Genomic DNA, 19,043 nt, shown 5'->3' with positions numbered 1-19,043 from the left:
CGACCTTTACTTTGAAAGACACTCGAGTGTCCTGTATAGCCTCCCTGGTATATATCCATTTCAGCTCTAGCTACTAAGATAGAAGCAAAAGAACCCTTTCTAAAATGACTCTATTTGGGCCTCTGTCCCCAACCTATAATTGTTGGTACCCTTTAAAGGCTGAGCCAGTTACCCTGCATCCTTCTGTTTCTCCTTAAACGATCTCCTCTGGTGAAAGCATCTTTTCTAATAATTGCTGCTATTATTCCTATTCTAGCGATTATCCAACCCCAGACTTTAATTTGCATTTACAACTATGTGATGAAAATTATATTGAGAATGCTTCCACATAAATATCCTTTACTGTGTCCAAAACCAAGCTGATTTTACTTACCCCTTACCTTGAAAACAGTTCCTCAACTTTTGCATTTCCAGTCTCACAGAGCAAAAACCTTGGGTTATTCTTGACTCCTCTGTTTCCTCAACAGGTACAGTTCTTCAAGGCACATGATTTTGATCCTCTTCCCCCAAATTCACTCTGCATAATCTGCTCAGACTAATCATCCCCAATGTTTTAATCATACTGCTTCCCTGCTCAAAACCTACAGTGGTTCCTCTTGCCTGTTTCATTAATATGCAAGTCTAGTTCTAGAAACCTCTGTCATCTGACTTTGCCTTTCCTAACAGCGTTTTCCAGTTCTCCCCAGGAAGAACTCCCCATTCCATTCCTGTTTCCTTCATCTCACTTCACACACCTATTTCCACTGTGGAATACTTTATTCCATGTTTTCTGTGATTTCACACTTCAAGCCTGCCTCAAGAACTATTGTATACTGAAATCTATCATCCTTTTATCCATATTACTTTTGGTGTTGTCTCAGTTGGAACACAAATGTACAGTATTCCAGGGAGTTAAACAAAGGGTAGAGATTATTCCTGTTTTGTTTTGTCAAGTCTGAGGTTTACCCTACTTACAAGCTAAAAGATTAGCCTATTAACTACTGTTTCTTAGGTGCTGGCAAAAGACACAAGACTCTTAGGTCAGAGACAAAGGACTTTTATTACTCATGATATTGGAAGCAGCCTGAGCATCAACACATTGTGTCAGTTCCTCTTGCCCTAGAGTCCCCCCAGGGAGACACTGTGTGGCTCAGCAAGATGCTCTGCATGGGGTGGGTTTGTGTTGCATTGAGGAACACTGAGTTTGGGGAATCCATTGCTTTTATAGGAAGCAGAAGGAAAGCCTCATCTCACAATTATCAGCTGCATAAACAACCCTGAGAAATGGCCTGGGTAAAAGGATGATCAGGACTTTGCGTTGTTCATACAGCCCCGTAAAGACATGTGGTAGCACAAAAGGTCCAAGGCAGTGTGTCTCTCCCAACGCTTTACAAGTGAGATATAAAGAAATCAGAAATTTCCCCAACATCATTCAGGGAATATGAGAGAGAAAGAGAGATCTAACCCTTCTAGATCAGAGATCTAACTGTTCTAGGTCACAGTGTTGCCCCCTAACATTTAAATTATTTCTGTGGAATAAATTGAGCAAAACAGGGAACCTTGGATTTGTACTTATCACCTAAATTTCTTCTGTTCCATCAAAACAAAGACTGACTATTGTCCTAACTTCCTAATGTTGCCAGAAATCTTCCAGGTAGTCTTCTGTGACGTGAAATTCTTCAGGTAAAGGTACCTGAAGAAGTTTGAGAAACTTGCCAAAACTAAAATTGATTATATTATGATATAGGGCCCAATGAATAAATCAGTGTGGTTTCATAGGGAGCTCTTAGACAATCTTGAATTATAAAAGGACGTCTTTTAAAGATTAGAGAAATGGATACCTAAAAGAAAAACACTGCTTTTTCCTCTACTATTCTCAACAATTCTGACGCTAAATATGTGGGGGGTTTTCCGACACCAACCAACTCTCCAACACCAATTCAATTCTAACACTATCTACCTGGGGTTAGTGCAGACTCCACAGGTTAAAGGCTTAAGATGCTCCCTCACTTCAGATGCCAATCACAAGTCTAGGTTGTCACCTGTGCTTCTGACCCACCAGCTATAAATCAGAGGTTTCCATTGACCCCCTCCTCAGGTTTGATAATTTGCCAGAACAGCTCACAGAATTCGAGAAGTGTTTACTTATGTTATAAAAGAATATAACTCAGGAACAGCCAGATGGAAGGGGTGCATAGGGCAAAGTATGTGGGAAGGAGCACAGAGTTTCCATTCCCTCTTCAGGTGCACCACCCTCCCAGCACCTTGATGTGTTCACCAACCCAGAAGCTCTCTGAACCTTTCTGGTTAGGATTTTTATGGAGGCTTCATTACGTAGGCCTGATTGATTAAATCATTGGTCATTAGTGATTGAACTCCATCTCCAGTCCCTCTCCCCTCCATGGAGTTGGAGGTCGGGGGAGGGGGAGGAGGAGGCTGAAAGTTCCAACCCTAGATCAGGTGTCTGGTTCCCCTGGCAACTAGCCCCCATCCTTTGGGCTTTCTAAAAGTCACCTCGTTATGGCTCATTGCCATAAACTCTGTGGTTGAAAGGGGCTTGTTTTGAATAACAAAAGATGTTCCTTTCACCTTTAATTTGAGCTGTTTCAGGAACTGGGAACAGAAACCAAATATAGCAAAAGATGCTCCTCTGTCCCTTATCACTTAGGAAATTACTAGGGTTTTAGGAGCTCTGTGTTAGGAACTGGGGCAGAGACCAGTGTATTTATTTCTTATTAGTTCACCGTATTTCACCAAGAATGAGTACAAATTTTTATATAAAAGAATGCTTTTGGAACATTAAATCACCAAATAAGCTCACTCATTTCAATGCTCACTCCAATCAAAAGGCTTTTTTTGGTTATGTTCAGAGGTAGAAGAAAATAGCACTAGATTCTTATTGGAGGCTAACAGTTAAAACTTGACCTGAATCAAGAGAAAGGAGAACCTCTTTTTATTTTTAATTATGGAATTTTTCAAATACATAAAGTAGAGAGAATAGCATAGTGAACTCTAATGTTTCCATCACCCAGCTTCAGTAATTATCAATATTTGCAGATCTTATTTCATCTATTACTCCCACATTTTTGATTCTGGAGTATTTTAAAGCAAACTTCAAACATTATGTGCCACCTGTAAATACTTCAGTATTACACCTAACAAAATTAACAATAATTTCTTAATAGTAACTAATATTCAACCCATTTTCAAAGTCTGATTGTCTCAAATATGTCTTTTTTCAATTGGTTTATTTGAATCAGGATCCATACAAGACATACATTATTATGTCTCAAGTCTCAGTTGTTTTTAGATAACAGCTTTACTGAGATATAATTCACATACCATTAGGGTCACACTTTAAACTGTACAGTTCATTGGTTGTTAGTATATTCACAAAGTTGTGCATCCATCACCACTATCTAATCTCACAATATTTTCATCACCCTATAAAGAAACCCTATAGCCATTAGCATTCACTCTATTCCTCCTTCCTTCCAGTTCCTGGCAACTACTAATCTGCTTTCTGTTTCTATAGATTTGCCTATCTGGACATTTCATATGTTGACCTAGGAAAAATCCATTACAATTTAAACAGCAGATATTTTTTGGGCAATTAGAATTGCACTTCAGGAGACACAGATTCAGGTAGAAACCAAAACTTGTGCTTTGATTACAGGAGAGGGGCTTAGGGTTTTTATGGGAAAAAGGGAGGAAGGTGAGGTGAGTTGTGTTAAAGAATACTTCATTGGTGCTAGCTGAGTGAGGTGAGGCTGGGTGTGTACTTCATAGATTGGCTTGAGACTTGGTCATGAGGCAAAAGACTAGACTTGTACTTCATTGATTGGTTATCACAGTCATCAGCAAAGTCCAGTTTATCAGTCCTTACAAACAGGATATTCTTGTCCTTACTGACTTCTTGGAATGTTGGTAGTTTGGTCCAGTTTGGAAGATAAAGAAAACAAGACGTGCAAGACAATCCCTCTGAAATGGCTGCTCTGGTTCTATTTTAATGTGGCTGGACGTTTATCACCTTTCACACACACAAACAAAATCTTTAAATATGGGGCCTTTGTATCTGGCTTCTTTCACTCAGCATAATGTTTTCAAGGATCATCTATATTATGGCATGTATCAGTACTTCATTCTTTTTACTGCTGAATAATATTCCATTTTACATACTACATTTTATTTATTCATTCATCAATTGATTGACATTTGGGTAGTTTCCACCTTTTGGCTATTATGAATAAAGTTGCTGTGAACATTCATGTATAAGTTTTATGTGGACTCGTGTTTCATTTCTCTTGGGTATATACCTAAAAGTGGAATAGCTCTGCATGTAGAATGTGCTGAGCATTCCATATGGTGACTATAATGAGGAACTGCCAGGCTGTTTTCCAAAGCAGTTGCACCATTTTACATTCCTACCAGCAATGTACAAGAGTTCCAATTACTCCACCTTCTCATCAACACTTGTTATTTTCCTTTTTAATTTTTTGTTATATCCATCCTTGTGAATGTAAAGTGGTATCTCATTGTGGTTTTGATTCGCATTTCCCTAATAAGCATCTTTTCATGTACTTAGTAGACATTTGTATATCTTCTCTGGAGATATGTCTATTCAAATCCTTTGCCCATTCTTTCTTAGTGGGTTATGTGTCTTTTGTTGTTGAATTTTAAAGTTCTTTATATATCCTGGATACTAGATCTGATTTACAAATTCTTTTGTCCCCTTACAAGAGTTGTTGTTTCACTTTCTTGATGACATTCTTTGAGGCACAGATGTTTTTAATTTTGACGAAGTCCATTTTATCTATTTTTTTCTATTGTTGCTTTGCTTTTGGTGTCATCTAAGAAACCATTTGGTCACATTGTATAATCCTTTTTAGATGTTGCTAGATTTGGTTTGTAAGTATTTTGTTGAGGGCTTTGCATCTGTATTCATGAGAGATATTGATCTGTAGTTTTCTTACAATGTCTTTGTCTGATTTTGGTCTCAAGGTAATATTGGTCTCATAGAATGAGTTGGGAAGTGTTCGCTCCTCTCCTGTTTTTTGGAATTGTTTGTAAAGGATTGATATTAATTCTTCTTTAAATGATAGATTTCAATAGAGAAGCCTTTTAGTGAATAGTGAATCTGGTCCTGGCCTCTGCTTTGTGGGATTTTTTTTTTATTACAAATTCAGTATCTTTACTTGTTATAGATCTATTCAAATTTTCTGTTTCTCCTTGAGTCAGTTTTGGTTGGTAGTTTGTATCTTTCTTAGAAATTGTTCATTTCTTCTAGGTTGTCTATGTGTTGGCATACAGTTGCCCATTGTATTCCCTTATAATCCTTTTTGCTTCTGTAAGGTCAATAGTAGTGTCTCCTGTTCCTTCTTGATCTTAGTAATTTGAGCCTTCTCTCTTTTCCTGTTGGTCAGTCCAGCTAAATGTTTGCTGATGTTGTTGAACCAAGTTTGGGTTTCATTGATTTTTCTCAATAGTTTCATTCACTCTAATCTTTATTATTCTTTCTTCCTGGGGCTTTCTACTGATACATGTATTTATTGGTGGCCCTTGAGGAAGCTGTCTATGAAATCATGGAATTATGATATGCTTGAGCTAGAAGGGTCATCTAGCTCAGTGCTTCTCAAACTTTAATGCACATACACATTGCCTTGGGGTCTGGTTAAAGTGCAGAACCTGACTCGGTGTGCCATTGGAGCCTAAGGTTTCCCCTTTCTAAAAGCTTCCAGGTGATGCCAATGTTGATGTTCCAGGACCACACGTAGAGTGGCATGGATCTAGTAGTTCTTTTGGTATCAGAGTCATTTGTCGGGTTTTCCAAACCATGTTGTTTCTCCCCATTCCGGAAATTAATGTGCCCCTCCCTTGAGAATTAGTGCTGCAGTGAGTCATTATGATTGATAAGTGTGTGTGTCATTGCCATCAGATAAAAGGATTACTGAACAAGTTTAACCCTTTCATTTTACAGATGGGGAAATTGAGGCCCCACACAAGTGAGATTCCGTGCCTGGCATTATATAATAAGTTAATTAGCACAAAAAGTTGATTAATATCAAACAGATTAAGAGTAGTGGGTGGATATAATCTTTCTGATGCTGAGGCTTAATTTTAGCAAAGTGCATCTTTGATTATGCTATTACCAAGAAAAGGTGGCAATAAGAATATATAAATTTGTGGTTAAATTTTCTTGAGTAACTCCTTTAAGAGATTGCAACCCAGAGGAAAAGTTACTTAAGGGAATTTTGTTTTCGCTCTTGAGTAGAAGTTTATATGATATCTAAAATGGCATTAGGAGAATAGATAGATAAGGATATAGATATATAGATAATCTAGGATTTCTAAGGCTCTATTGGTTATTTTTAAATGGGGATTGAGTAAAAGTTCATGATTCTCTTGGACAAGTGAGTACCATCAGAATAGTTAAATGATGTTTTATTACAGATCTTTTTAGTACTTTCAGTAATTTCTTTCACTGTCAAGGACTACTCATTCTATGCCCAATCTTGTACTCTGTGAACTATTATAGCAAAAGTTCAAAATAGATTTATTTAGGAATTATTGGTCTTCAGTCATTCTGAACATAGAGTAGGCTTTCCTTTCTATTCTTACCTTCCTATTACTCCGTCGTTTTTAATCTCACGTCGGTGCTCTTAGGTATCATTGGAAAATCTCCGTATGACAACTGTTTTGTTTCTCATATAAGATAAAAGTTTTGATCCGTCAAACAACCCGGAAATTCTGAAAAGTAACTACTATTGTGCTACATATGAATTATTACTGCTTTACCAAGAATTGGGTACAATATAGCATACTTAACATTAACATAATGTTAAGTTTAACTTACTTTCCCTAAAATTATTCATAAAACATTTCAGGATTTCTCTTTGTGAGCATTAGTCATTGCACTCTGAAGAGAGAAAATGGGTCTTGGTCGGAGGACTGGTTTACAGAACAGTGTGATTCACCGTCTCTCTTAGTTATAGGACTTTGGGTTCACTTTTGTTGTCACTCTTAACCAAGTGAGCCACTGACTCTGTAAAGTTTATTAAAATTTCCTTATATGGAAATTAGCAGTTTTGAAGAGATATAATGAAAATCCCCGTGATCTTGAAAGAAATTGGATTTGAAAACCAATCGATACAGTTTATTATTGTAACTATAGTCATTTCTGCATGGTTTTTTAGTCCGCTGCTCCTGCTGTGTTCTCCACCAAGATGATTTGCGTCTCCATCCATCTATGCACCAAAACTAAAAACGCGGAGGTTACTTTCCATTCTTTCTCCTACTCTCACATCTGAGTGATCATCAAGTCCTGATTCTTGACAGTCTACCCCTAGAACGTCTCTCAAACTAACTCCCTCTTCTCCACACAGCAAGCACCCACTGCTCTAGTTCCATCCCTTCATATTTCTTATTGTTTCTCTCCTCAACCCTCACTCACTCCTCGGCCTTGAGTTCTGGCACCTTTCCCATCCATCTTCCAAAAGGCTGCTAGAAGGGCTTCTCTAAAATTCAAATGTGTGCCATCACACCTCACATATGAAGATCTTTACTGAGTTTAAGGTAAAATCCATACTCCTTAAACAAGGTCCTTAGCAATCTCTCCCTTACCTATTTCCCTTATCTCATCTCACAACACTAGCTCATATGCACCATAAACTTCTGGCGTTTTTTCAGTTTTGTTTTTGTTGGTATGCCATGTTCTTTCATACTTCTGTGCATTTACCCAGGCTCTTCCTTCCATCCTGCTCCCTTCACAGCCCTTCTCCTACTCCTTCCTTGCCTGACTAATTTCTTTTCGTCCTTTAAGATTGAACTCAAAAGTCATCCTCTGTTATTGAAATATGTGGCACCTAGTGATTTTTACATATTAATTTTGTACTCTGCTGCTTCTATGAATTATTATATTTTTGTACAAATTTTAGTTTATTTTGCTTGATTTTTTCTGGGTATAAATTCAGATCATGTGAGAGCAGTAATATTTGATCCACTCTTTTGCAGTTTACATGTCTCCAATTTCTTTATCATCTCTAATTGCATTGGTTTGTCACCCTCAGTACAATATTAAGTTATAGCCATGTTAATAGATATTTCTTAATTTCCTTAAAATGCTATAGTGAATAAACATTTTATAAGTTAAAAAAAACCTCCTCATCCTCTGAAAACTTATATGCGCATACCTGCCCCTTAAATTGGAAGGAAAAAAATAAAGGGTCAGGTAGCTTTCTTCTGTGCACAGTCCCGTAGCATCCTGTGTATACTTTGCCAGCATTCTTATTGCAGTCTGTTTGCAGTGCTTCTCAAACTTTTGCACAGAAGTACATCCAATGGCAGAGAATATTGTAATGGGCTTACAGCCTGCCTGAAATCCAACATTAATATCATGTCTAGTATCTTGGCCTTCAAAAATATATAAAATTTACGATTGAGCCCACAGAATAGGTATATTTGGTTTAATATAAAAACATTTTAATTTATTTGTCATGGAGTGAAACTGATCTTTGTCAAAGATGATAATGTTTACCCTGAAATTCCAGGTGTTCCCTGTAAGCTACCAGTTTTGTTCTCCAGACGTCTCTATTACCCAAGTTGGATAAATAGTAAGCACCTCAATGTCAAGGACTAGGTCTTTTATCTCTTGATTCTCAGCATTAAGTACAGTATGTTACACCCAGTATCTGTTGAATATTTATTGAAAAAAATGAATGAATGAACAAAAGTCCAGTTTTGGAATAGTAATGTTAAATGTTAGTGTTGTGAAAAATTTAAATTTTAAGTTTTTTTTCTCATAGAAAAAGTATGACTGACAGCATTGTGAAAGTCATGCATTTTTAAAAATCATTTTCTGGCCTTAGACAATGTAGCAAAACTTTTTTTAAACTTTTTATAGTTAAAAGTGTAAAATATACAGAAAAGATCACATATCATAAGTATTCAGCTCAATGAATTTTCACACACTCAACAATTTCACATAACTAACACCCATATCAAAAAACAGAACTTTACTTGCCCCTCAAGAGTCCTTCCGTGCACCTGTCTGGTTATTGCCCCCTTTTTAGCAGCATAAATTCGTTCCAAAAAATCATTTTATATTTGAGTACAATTCAAGACAAGTAGCAAATTAAATAGAGAATTTCTTATTGTATGACAAATCAGGTTAGTGATTTTAGTATTCATTATTAGTAGCCAACATTACAAAATGAAAAAGAAGTAATTTTAAATACTAATTATTTTCAGTAGTTTAATTTAGTACTAACCAGGAAACATAATTAAAATTATTTGTAATGAATATACGCTGGTTATTCAACATAAATGTTGATAATAAGCATTAAATAATTTAACTGTTGTATTAAACAATTGATAATGAGCAGTAAATTCTATGGAGCTCTTATGTCTAATTGTCAAATTACCCTGATTTTTGTTTCACTTTCTTTTATTTGATTAGAGTAGTAGTTCTCAATGGGGAGGAAGCCTGATACTGTCTCCCAAGGGACCTTTGGCAATAACTGGAGACATTTTTGGCTGTCGTAACTGGAGAGTGCTACTGACATCTAGTGGGTAAAGGCATGGGTTGCTGCTAAACTTAATTCACGGAACAGCCCCCAACAAAAAAGAATTATCTGGCCCAAAATGTCAGTAGTGCCAAGCTTGAATGTAATATTTTCTAACGAATTGGCGGGTTGTTTGTATTTGATGCAGGTTATTTCAAATAGGTTATAGCAGCATGCTAATGGAGTCCAAGGTATTAGGAATTTAATTTCACTAGGCACTAGTTCATCTTCCTATAGTCTGTGCACTCCAGACCCCAACCAAGTGTCTTGAACATTTCTACGACTGATTACAAGAAGAAAGAGATGAGGCATCATAGAAGAGCTAGTATAAATCCATCACCACTTCCAGAAAACATCTCAGAGCATGGTGTTTTGTACATACTCCAAATCCAGCTCTCTCCACGTGACTAATTCCAATAGGTTGGAATCAGATTGTTTACTTTGACTAGCAGCATTGTTTAATTTTGTTATTAGCTCCCTGAGTTAATGGTCTAAGGGCTTGAGGTAGAGGGAATGGTTCCTCATGGGCAGCCAGTTGTCCAATCCAACCACATTTTCTTACCATTTATTGAGAGATGTTAAATGGAGAATCCAGTAGCTGCCCACAAACCTTCATGCCTCCCCACACAACCCTGCCCTCGTACTTTCTCCCAGTAGTTATTGGGAGGTTAGAAACACTAGAGCGCACATAAATGCTGGTAATAAAGTTGTTCCTCGAGGTTGTTTTTCAGGGGGTAGTATTTTGTGTATTTCAGCGTCCCCTGTGAGCTTATTCTAGTTTTGACACGACCTACCCTGAACAAAGAGAGCCTAACACATTTGCTGGTGTGCTCTGAGAAAGAATTAATAGCAACATACACCAATTCTGACTTTCATAACGGAGTATTCTCTAAAAATATTACCTCAGAAAACACTACAACAAACCAAGATTTGTATCGTTGTAACTATAAATCTACAAGCCCTTAACAGAGAAGATTAGCTTAGAACTTGGCCATTCGATTCTCTTCATTTAACTGTCAAAGCAGATAGAAATGAAAACATTGTGTGAAGAAAATTACTTGGGACAATTTGAATAAAATAATCTCGTGTTGTGGCTTGTTGGATTATGGAAGCGTAGTTTTATTAGTACTTTAGTCTTCCTAAGGAAAAATAAAATATTTCATAGACCTCTCAGCCTTTTTCAGTTTTTATAGAAATTTGACGTATGTGATGTTTGGGAGCATGCACATGTCACAGTGGAAAAAGCATTAACTTTTGTGTCAGATCCAGGTCCTTGGACTGCTTAACTGTTATGGGCCTGCTTTGCCACCCTAAAAGAAGGGACAGTTCTTAAATGATAAAGTCACAAGAATTAAATAAGGTAGTCATGTGAAATGATCAGAAGCAGGGAACAGTAAACATTATATGAAGTCATTGGTTCATTTGTAAGTGGATTATAGTGGTCAAATGCACGCGGTTTGGAGTCAGAGAATCAGGATCTAGACTCCGGCTCTGTCATCTATTACTGGCGCTGCCCGGAGGCCGGCTGCTTTACTCTCTTAAGCTTCATTTTCCTTCCTTGTAAATTGGTGCGATTTGTAACTGTCTCATAAGATGTTGTAAGGAGGGATTGAGATCATAATTGTAAAGAAGCAACCCTCAGTACCTCAGCACAAGGTACACACCAATAAATGAAAGTAGTGAGTGCCTAGATTGTTCTGAATTCTGTCAGGTGAAACATGGTACTTAATCCCTTTCCTCAATAGTTTATCTTTCTGGTTGATGAGAGCCACATACTCTGTGCTGTCAAAAAATTTGGGATTCATTAAGTTCTGTTATGGCATTATAGTAATAATGTTACTTTTTTAGTTTGTTTAATAATGCTTAGTTTAAATAATAATGCTAATTGGTATAAATACTAATAGCAAATCATATATTTGGAATAGTTTGTTTTTAAGTACTTTATCCTTTGTTTCTACATTGCTTTATTTATTTATTTATTTATTTTGGTGAGAATGATTGGCCCTGAGCTAACGTCTGTTGCCAATCTTCCTCATTTTGCATGAGGAAGATTGTTGCTGAGCTAACATCTGTGCCAGTTTTCCTCCATTTTGTATGTGGGATGCCACCACAGCATGGCTTAATGAGCAGTGTGTAGGTCTGCACCCGGGATCTAAACCCATGAACCCTGGGCCGCCAAAGGGGAACATGCAAGCTTAACCACTATGCTGCCAGGCCAGCCCCTCCATTGCTTTAATTTTTTTAGAGCACTTTGCAGACTGTGTAGGAGCAGAGCAGGGGTGAAGCAGTGTGGAGGATGTATACTAGTGAGCTATGATAGGTGCCCAAGTTAGCATGGCGACAGAGGCGGTGGTGAGGATATTAAAAGACTCAAAATTCAAGGTATTCAAGTCTCAAACTTTGATAATTTCTGCTGTTTCATCAAGGATATACCTAAGGGAAACAGGCGTCTTTTTTAACAGCAAGTACATGGTGGAGAAGAATAAAACAACTAATAGCACAGTTTGGTGTCACTGCCTTGATTTTGCCAAGACACCAACTGTCTTACCCGCCATTGCTGTTGCACCATCAGTGCAAATGTCAAGACAGTGAAATTATACTAAATTTTAAAATGAACTATTTCCAGTAACCAGGCTTCATCCTCTCCCCCTTTGGCTGCAGATCCTAATTACCTCATGGCTAACGAACGCATGAACCTGATGAACATGGCTAAGCTGAGTATCAAGGGCTTGATTGAATCAGCTCTGAATCTGGGGAGGACTCTGGACTCGGACTACGCACCTCTTCAGCAGTTCTTCGTGGTGATGGAGCACTGCCTGAAACATGGCTTGAAAGGTAGGCCATGGCCTCAAAATGCAAATGTGCATGTGGCTCTTTCTAGCAATGCATGCCAAAGAAGAAGAGCATTCTTTGTGGAGCCAAAGAATAAGAGGCCTGAATTAATAACATTAATCTATTAGAACGCAGCCTGTGTGGGCGCAGGGCTATGGTTGACGTGAAGGACTTAGAGGACTTAAAAAACGTAGATCATTGAATGTTAGAGCTGGAAGGGCCATGGCAAGAAGCTAGTCCAATATGGCAGCTCTGTTTGACAGGTGGAAACAGCCCTAGAGTGGGACATGACTTGCCCAAGCCCGCATGGTGAGTGAGGGCAGAGCAAGTGCTAAGACTCAGATCTCCTGACTCTTGCTTCCGTGCTCTTCATACTTAACCATGAGCCTTGAGGGCAGGACCTGGTCTTGTTCACTTTTGCATCTTTTCCTTCTCCCTCCCCAATATTTGATAGCCTGTTTCTGGATTATATATTCTCTTCCACTGGACTGTTTTCTTCACTAATACCAGGCAGCTTTAGGTACTATATTGTTAAAACATTTTCTTGTATTATAGGGCTAGTCCATAAATTCTTCCTGAAAGAGGAAGGACTGAGTCTTGGGAAGTAGGGGATTTTTGATTTTCACAAAATGTTGCCTATTCTGAAAGCATGAATAATTTTAGAACTGTCTGATAATGTAGGATTACTTCCCTGGAAAGAGTATTGAATAGATGGGAGGGGTTTTGCGTGTGTGTGTGTGTGTGTGTGTGTGTGTGTGTGTGTGTGTGTGGAGGGCGTGTTTATGTTGTAAAGAGCATTAAAATATCGATTTCTTTTTATTGCCTTAGCTAAGAAAACTTTTCTTGGACAAAATAAATCCTTCTGGGGCCCTCTAGAATTGGTAGAAAAGCTTGTTCCAGAAGCTGCAGAGATAACAGCAAGTGTTAAAGATCTTCCAGGACTAAAGTAAGTTCAAGGTTGAATTCTCTTTGTGGGGAAAAATATTCTTATTAACTGTCTCCTTGAAGAATGAGTCTAAACACAATGATGACCATAATAATTTATTTCATAACAATCCAAAATGCATAATGTTGTTATGAATAGGCACTGTTATGACAGAACTGGTAATTTAGAATATTAAGAGAAGTGTGCCTGTGAAGGATAATTATTATTAATCTAAAAGAGGCTGTCTTCATGTTAAAATGCCAAACGTTTCCTTATTTTTTAAAGCACTTGTGGGAATCAGCTAGTGAGTCTCAAGAGTTTAGATCAAGGGATATGGCATGCTGGACTTGACTTTAAAAAACTGGAATGTCAGGGCTGGCCCAGAGGCATAGTGGTTAAGTTTGCATACTGTTTTGGCAGCCTGGGGTTTGCAGGTTTGGATACCGAGTGCAGACCCACACACTGCTCATCAAACCATGCTGTGATGGCATACCACGTACAAAATACAGGAAGATTGGCACAGATGTTAGCTCAAGGACAGTCTTCCTCAAGCAAAAAAAAAGGCGAGGGGAGCTGAGAAGATTGGCAAAACGTTAGCTCAGGGCCAATTTTACTCACCAAAAAAATAATATATGTATATATATATATATATGTTCAGTGGAGTTTGAGAACCAAAATTGAAACAGTTGTCAAGTGAACTTCAGGAACTGACACCTAGAACCTGCCTTAGAACTTCAAAAAGAGTAGTAATCACCTCCCCAAATTAGATTGGTTTAATTTTAATCAGATTGAGATCTAAGTGGCCTGGGTCTGCATTATTTTTATTTGGGTACTTATGTGATCCACACTAAATTTATGAGTGTTTATGGTTACTAATCTGATGGAACATTTTCACTTGCGCCTCCCAGAGGTCTTGTCTTCAAATTGTCTTCTCATTCAGTAATTAATTCTTCACAAGAGCATTTGTCCCACACACACCCTCCAGATCCCACTAACCCACACAGACTTCCTCGCATAGGAATGTGATGGCAGAGGTTGTGAGGAGCACCTCAGCATGCCTGTTACACTGGGGGACCACTAGCAAGAATAAGTGAATCTGTCCCACTGTGGCCACTATCTCTGTTACCTTTAGTAGTTTGGTTTCTGTCTTTTTGTAGGACACCAGTAGGCAGAGGAAGAGCCTGGCTTCGTTTGGCATTAATGCAAAAGAAACTTTCAGAATACATGAAAGCTTTGATCAATAAGAAGGAACTTCTCAGGTATGAACATCTTCTTGTTGAGCCTTGTTCTTTTCTTGCTATGTTCTACATCATATGAAGTCGAATCTCATAAATGTACCGTTTTTGTAGATCAGTAACAGTTGATTCATGACAGTTTCCCATAGTTCAACTAATACCTTCTCCCACACCTCACACATGCTCAAGAATGGATGTTTTTATATTACATGTGTTCATTCTGTCACTGTAACATATATAGTCTTTTGCAGGGCAGGCCAAAGCTTAACACCTCCCCAAAACAGGAAAGGCTTTTAACACTTTAGCATGAACCCAGGCTCAGTGAGACAGGAAGTTGACTTGTAACATTAAATTCAAATACAGCACACACAGGAAATTTCCAGATGGATCATAGATATAAATGGGAAAGACAAAACAATAAAACTTCTAGAAGAAAACATAAGGTAGACAAAAATTTCTGAAACAGCATTCATAAAGTTCCACCCTTAAAGAAAAAAATGGATAAATTAGTCTACCTTAAAATGAAGAACTTTGTTCATCAAAAGACACTCTTAAGGGGCCAGCCCTGTGGCTTAGTGGTTAAGTGTGGCACACTCCTCTTCGGCAGCCCAGGTTTGGTTCCCAAGCACGGACCTACACCACTTGGTGATGGTCATGCTCTGGTAGCGACACACATACAAAATAGAGGAAGGTTGGCACAGATGTTAGCTCAGGGTGAATCCTCCTCAGCAGAAAAAAAAAAAGGTACTCATACAATTAAGAGTAAAAGGCAACCGATAGAGTCAAGAGTAGAGTCAACCGATAGGAGAGATTTGTAATACATAAGACATATATTCAACAAATGATGCATATTCAGTGTATATAGAGAACTCCTTCAATCCAATGAGAAGAAGGCAGACAAGCAAATTTAAAAATAGGTAAAGGACTGGAAGAGGCATTTCACAAAAGAGAAAATTGAAATGACTAATAAATATAAAAAGATACCTAACTTCACTAGCCATCCTGTAAATGTAAATTAAACAACAATATGATACTATTGTACACCCACCAAAATGGCTGAAATGAAAAAGACAGATAATACCTAGTGTTGGCAAGGATGTGAAACAACTTTAATGTTCTGCTGATGGGAAAGTTAACTGGTACAGAAACGTAGGAAATGATGTTTATCATTATCTGTAAAAGCTGATCATAAGCATACCTTATGACACAATGATTCTACTTCTAGTTTTATATCCAATAAAAATGCATAGTTAAGTTCCACAAAAGATGTGAACGAGAATGTTCGTGCTATTATAGTGTTTGTAATACCCTCAAATGTTTGTAATAGACCCCAAGTGTCTATTCACAGTAGAATGGCTGAGTAAATTGTGGTATATTCCTACAATGAAATCCCATATAGCAACTAGACACGGCAACATGGATGAAGCTCCCAAGTGTAATTTTGGGCAAAAGAAACAAGACACAAAAAATACGTTGTGTACTGTTCCTTGTATATAAAGTTCAGAAATATACAAAACTAATGTTTCATGATAGAAGTCAGGAAAAAGGCTCCTGTTGGCGGGGCAGGGTAGTAAACAGGGAGTAGAAGGGAGCACAAGGTGGCTTCCCAGGTTCTGGTAATACACTGTTTCTTAATTGGGGTGCTGGTTACATGCGTGTGTTCTCTTCATGAAAATGCATCTACCTGTCTTGTGTGATTTGTGTACTTTTGTATATATACTTAGAGATCATTAATATTTCCCAAAAGAAACTTGAATGTAGCAGATTGCCTCTGAGAAATACTATGAGAAGAAGTAACAGAATTTAAAGACCTGGCTGGATTTTGCAAGAACCTAGTTTATACAAGAAATAGCACTGCAGATCCTAATATGAAGCATTGTTTTAATGTTGCTTCAGCTATGTATGCCATTGATTGCTGTTTTCTTGCCTAAGAAAATTATACAAATCAGGAGAAAGGGAAATAGGAACCGTTCCGGGGAGCTTATTTATTTCAAAAAGGGAGGACTCAGCTTTCCAACGGTCAAGACTTGAAGTGGTATGGCGTCCACTGTTCAAGCTGTAGGCGGCTGCAGGGGAGTGTCTTTGATCAAAGTTGCCTGATTCGAATTGGGGTCTGAAGAATTAGCTCATTGTCCAGCAGAGCACCAGGGTAAATGGGTTCAGTCTCATGAACGAGACAGAATACTTCCTTATTCAGAGCTTCACGCGCTTTCATTCAGCAGTTTCACGCCTGTCTGTCTAACGGAAATGCATTTGTTTATGTACCAGAAACCATGTGCAGTAGTGTTCAGAGAAGCACTGCAGCCTGCACAGCTGCAGCCATAAATAGGATGGATACATTGTGGTATACTCCTACCTTAGAATACTGTCCAGCAGTGAAAGCGAATGAACTACCATTGCATACGAAAATACACACGAATCTGACAAATGAAATACTGCATGAAGGAAGCCAGACACAAAAAAAGTGTGAACTGTGTGGCTTTTGAGAGAATAAACTGTTAAAGACCCTTATGCCTTCCAGTTCTACTCAGTTTCATTCACAGGCTATCAAAGAACAAAAATAGCGTGTGGGCAGCTATTGAGAGAGATGGTGCATTTGCGGGTTATCCGTGGGCTGTTTTTGAACTGACTTAGCATTTTTTAATATTTTTTATAATCAAAAAGAAAGAAGAAACTCTTATCAGTGAATCGTATTGATTGTTTCCAATGATTGAGGTTGACCATGAACAGTCCCAAGTGACTTTGTTGAAAACATGTTTCAGTCATGTCAGATTGATTGAAAAATATTTCAAGTCAGTGAGTTTTTGTGTATTGATAATTTGGATGCATCATGAAGCAGTATTTAATCATGTGTGGGTCTTCTAGAAATTTTATCCATTCAGAATTATTCAAGTACTGTATTTCTCTTTTGCTTTTTTATTTCTAAGTCATTTTCAGCCTGTTAGGCCTGGCCTGTGGAATTTGTCATGGTAAAAAGCTAAAAACAGCCTAACTGTTCATCAGAGAGGGGTTGGCTAAAGAAAAGGAAGTTTTGACCAAAATAGTTTCCTACTATATCCATACGAGGATGTCTTAAAAACAGTATAAATGACGCTGCAGAAAATTACCTGTTGAAATAGAAAACCGCAAAAAAGAAATTCAAGATAATGTTAATAGTATAACACCTTTTTAGTATTCCTCAAAAATATATGTGTCTCCATAAATGATCTAAAAAGTTATATATCAAGGTCTTAGGTCAGTGGTGGGTAGAATTAATAGGGTTTCTTGTGTGGCTTTTTTTTTAATTCTGTAATGAAAACTGACTTCATTAAACAATAAAACATAATGATCCCTTAAACATTTTAAATCATCCTTAACCTATTATCCATGTTACTTGTTAGGCAACTTTTGCTAACTAGTCAAAAATATATGTAATTCAACAGATCACATTTTTTAAATGTTACATTAAAGGAGTATGGTACTTAAATAGAATTAAAAATAAAAGCAAATCAGAAAAAGGATTTTTAAAAACAAAACAAACAATTTTTTTAAGATGCATAAAAGATTGAAAAATTATCCCATGGTGCATCACAAATACAAATATGTAGGAAAAGCATGAATATTGACTTCGATGAAGATACCATTCTGACCACTTTTCTTTCAGCTGGACTGTCTATTATCTAGAGTCTATTCCTGCACCTCTTATCTAAAATAAAGTAGGTATCCAAGCCATCCCCTTTTTTTACTTTTTTGCCATTATCATAGACGACCATATTCAACCATGAGGCAAGCATTTTTTCTCCTTGTCTCATGATTACGTCATTGGATTGTTGAGGTTTTATCACAATAGAGCATTCTATGGATTTCTCTTACAGCGAATTCTATGAACCCAATGCCCTCATGATGGAAGAAGAAGGAGCCATAATTGCTGGTCTCTTGGTGGGTCTGAATGTCATTGATGCCAATTTCTGTATGAAAGGAGAAGATTTGGACTCTCAGGTATGAGAAGGATACTTAGTTACCAAGTGTGTCCCTCTGAGTTGTTATCTCAGGATTTGGATTGACCAGATTATACCAACCAAATTAGGGGAAATTCTGTGTCATAAATAGGATTTTCTTTAATTTTGATGTGAATATAAAAAATTTGTTTTTCCTTCCAACTTGGCTCATTTATGCATTATGAATGTTTTTCAAATTCTTGTCTTTCCTGTGATCCCTGTTAAAAGTATTTTGCACAGGGGCCATCCCAGTGGCGCAGTAGTTAAGTTCGCACGTCCTGCTTCGGCAGCCCAAAGTTCACATGTTTGGATCCTGGGTGCGGACCTAACACCACGTGTCAAGCCATGCTGTGGTGGCATCCCATGTAAAATAGAGGAAGATTGGCACAGATGTTAGCTCAACGACAATCTTCCTCACACACACAAAAATATGTATATATTTTGCCCAGGCTAAGATTTATACACATGCTAAATACTAAAAGCCAGTGTGACATGCTGGTTAAGAGTGATGGCTCTGAAGCCGCACTGTTTAGGT

General features: G+C 37.7%; 1 protein-coding gene across 23 annotated transcripts in view; it reads left to right on the top strand.

The window, feature by feature from the left end:
- The window catches only part of RUFY3 (RUN and FYVE domain containing 3), an 80,906-nt gene that overhangs the window by 36,031 nt on the left and 25,832 nt on the right, over positions 1 to 19,043 (top strand). For all 23 annotated transcript variants that reach the window (XR_011502209.1, XR_011502208.1, XM_070505699.1 and 20 more), the window contains 4 exons: positions 12,201 to 12,374; positions 13,200 to 13,317; positions 14,454 to 14,555; positions 18,386 to 18,509. Coding sequence is in view for 21 of the 23 variants with exons in the window: in XM_070505699.1 (XP_070361800.1) it covers positions 12,201 to 12,374; positions 13,200 to 13,317; positions 14,454 to 14,555; positions 18,386 to 18,509 (518 nt within the window). In the remaining 2 variants the exon portion in view is untranslated. The remainder of the gene's footprint in view (positions 1 to 12,200; positions 12,375 to 13,199; positions 13,318 to 14,453; positions 14,556 to 18,385; positions 18,510 to 19,043) is intronic.

The sequence above is a fragment of the Equus asinus genome, chromosome 3 (assembly GCF_041296235.1).
Source record: "Equus asinus isolate D_3611 breed Donkey chromosome 3, EquAss-T2T_v2, whole genome shotgun sequence".
Taxonomy (NCBI): Eukaryota; Metazoa; Chordata; class Mammalia; order Perissodactyla; family Equidae; genus Equus; species Equus asinus.
Note: the sequence above shows the minus strand (reverse complement) of the source record. Positions and strands in the feature narration are given on the sequence as shown.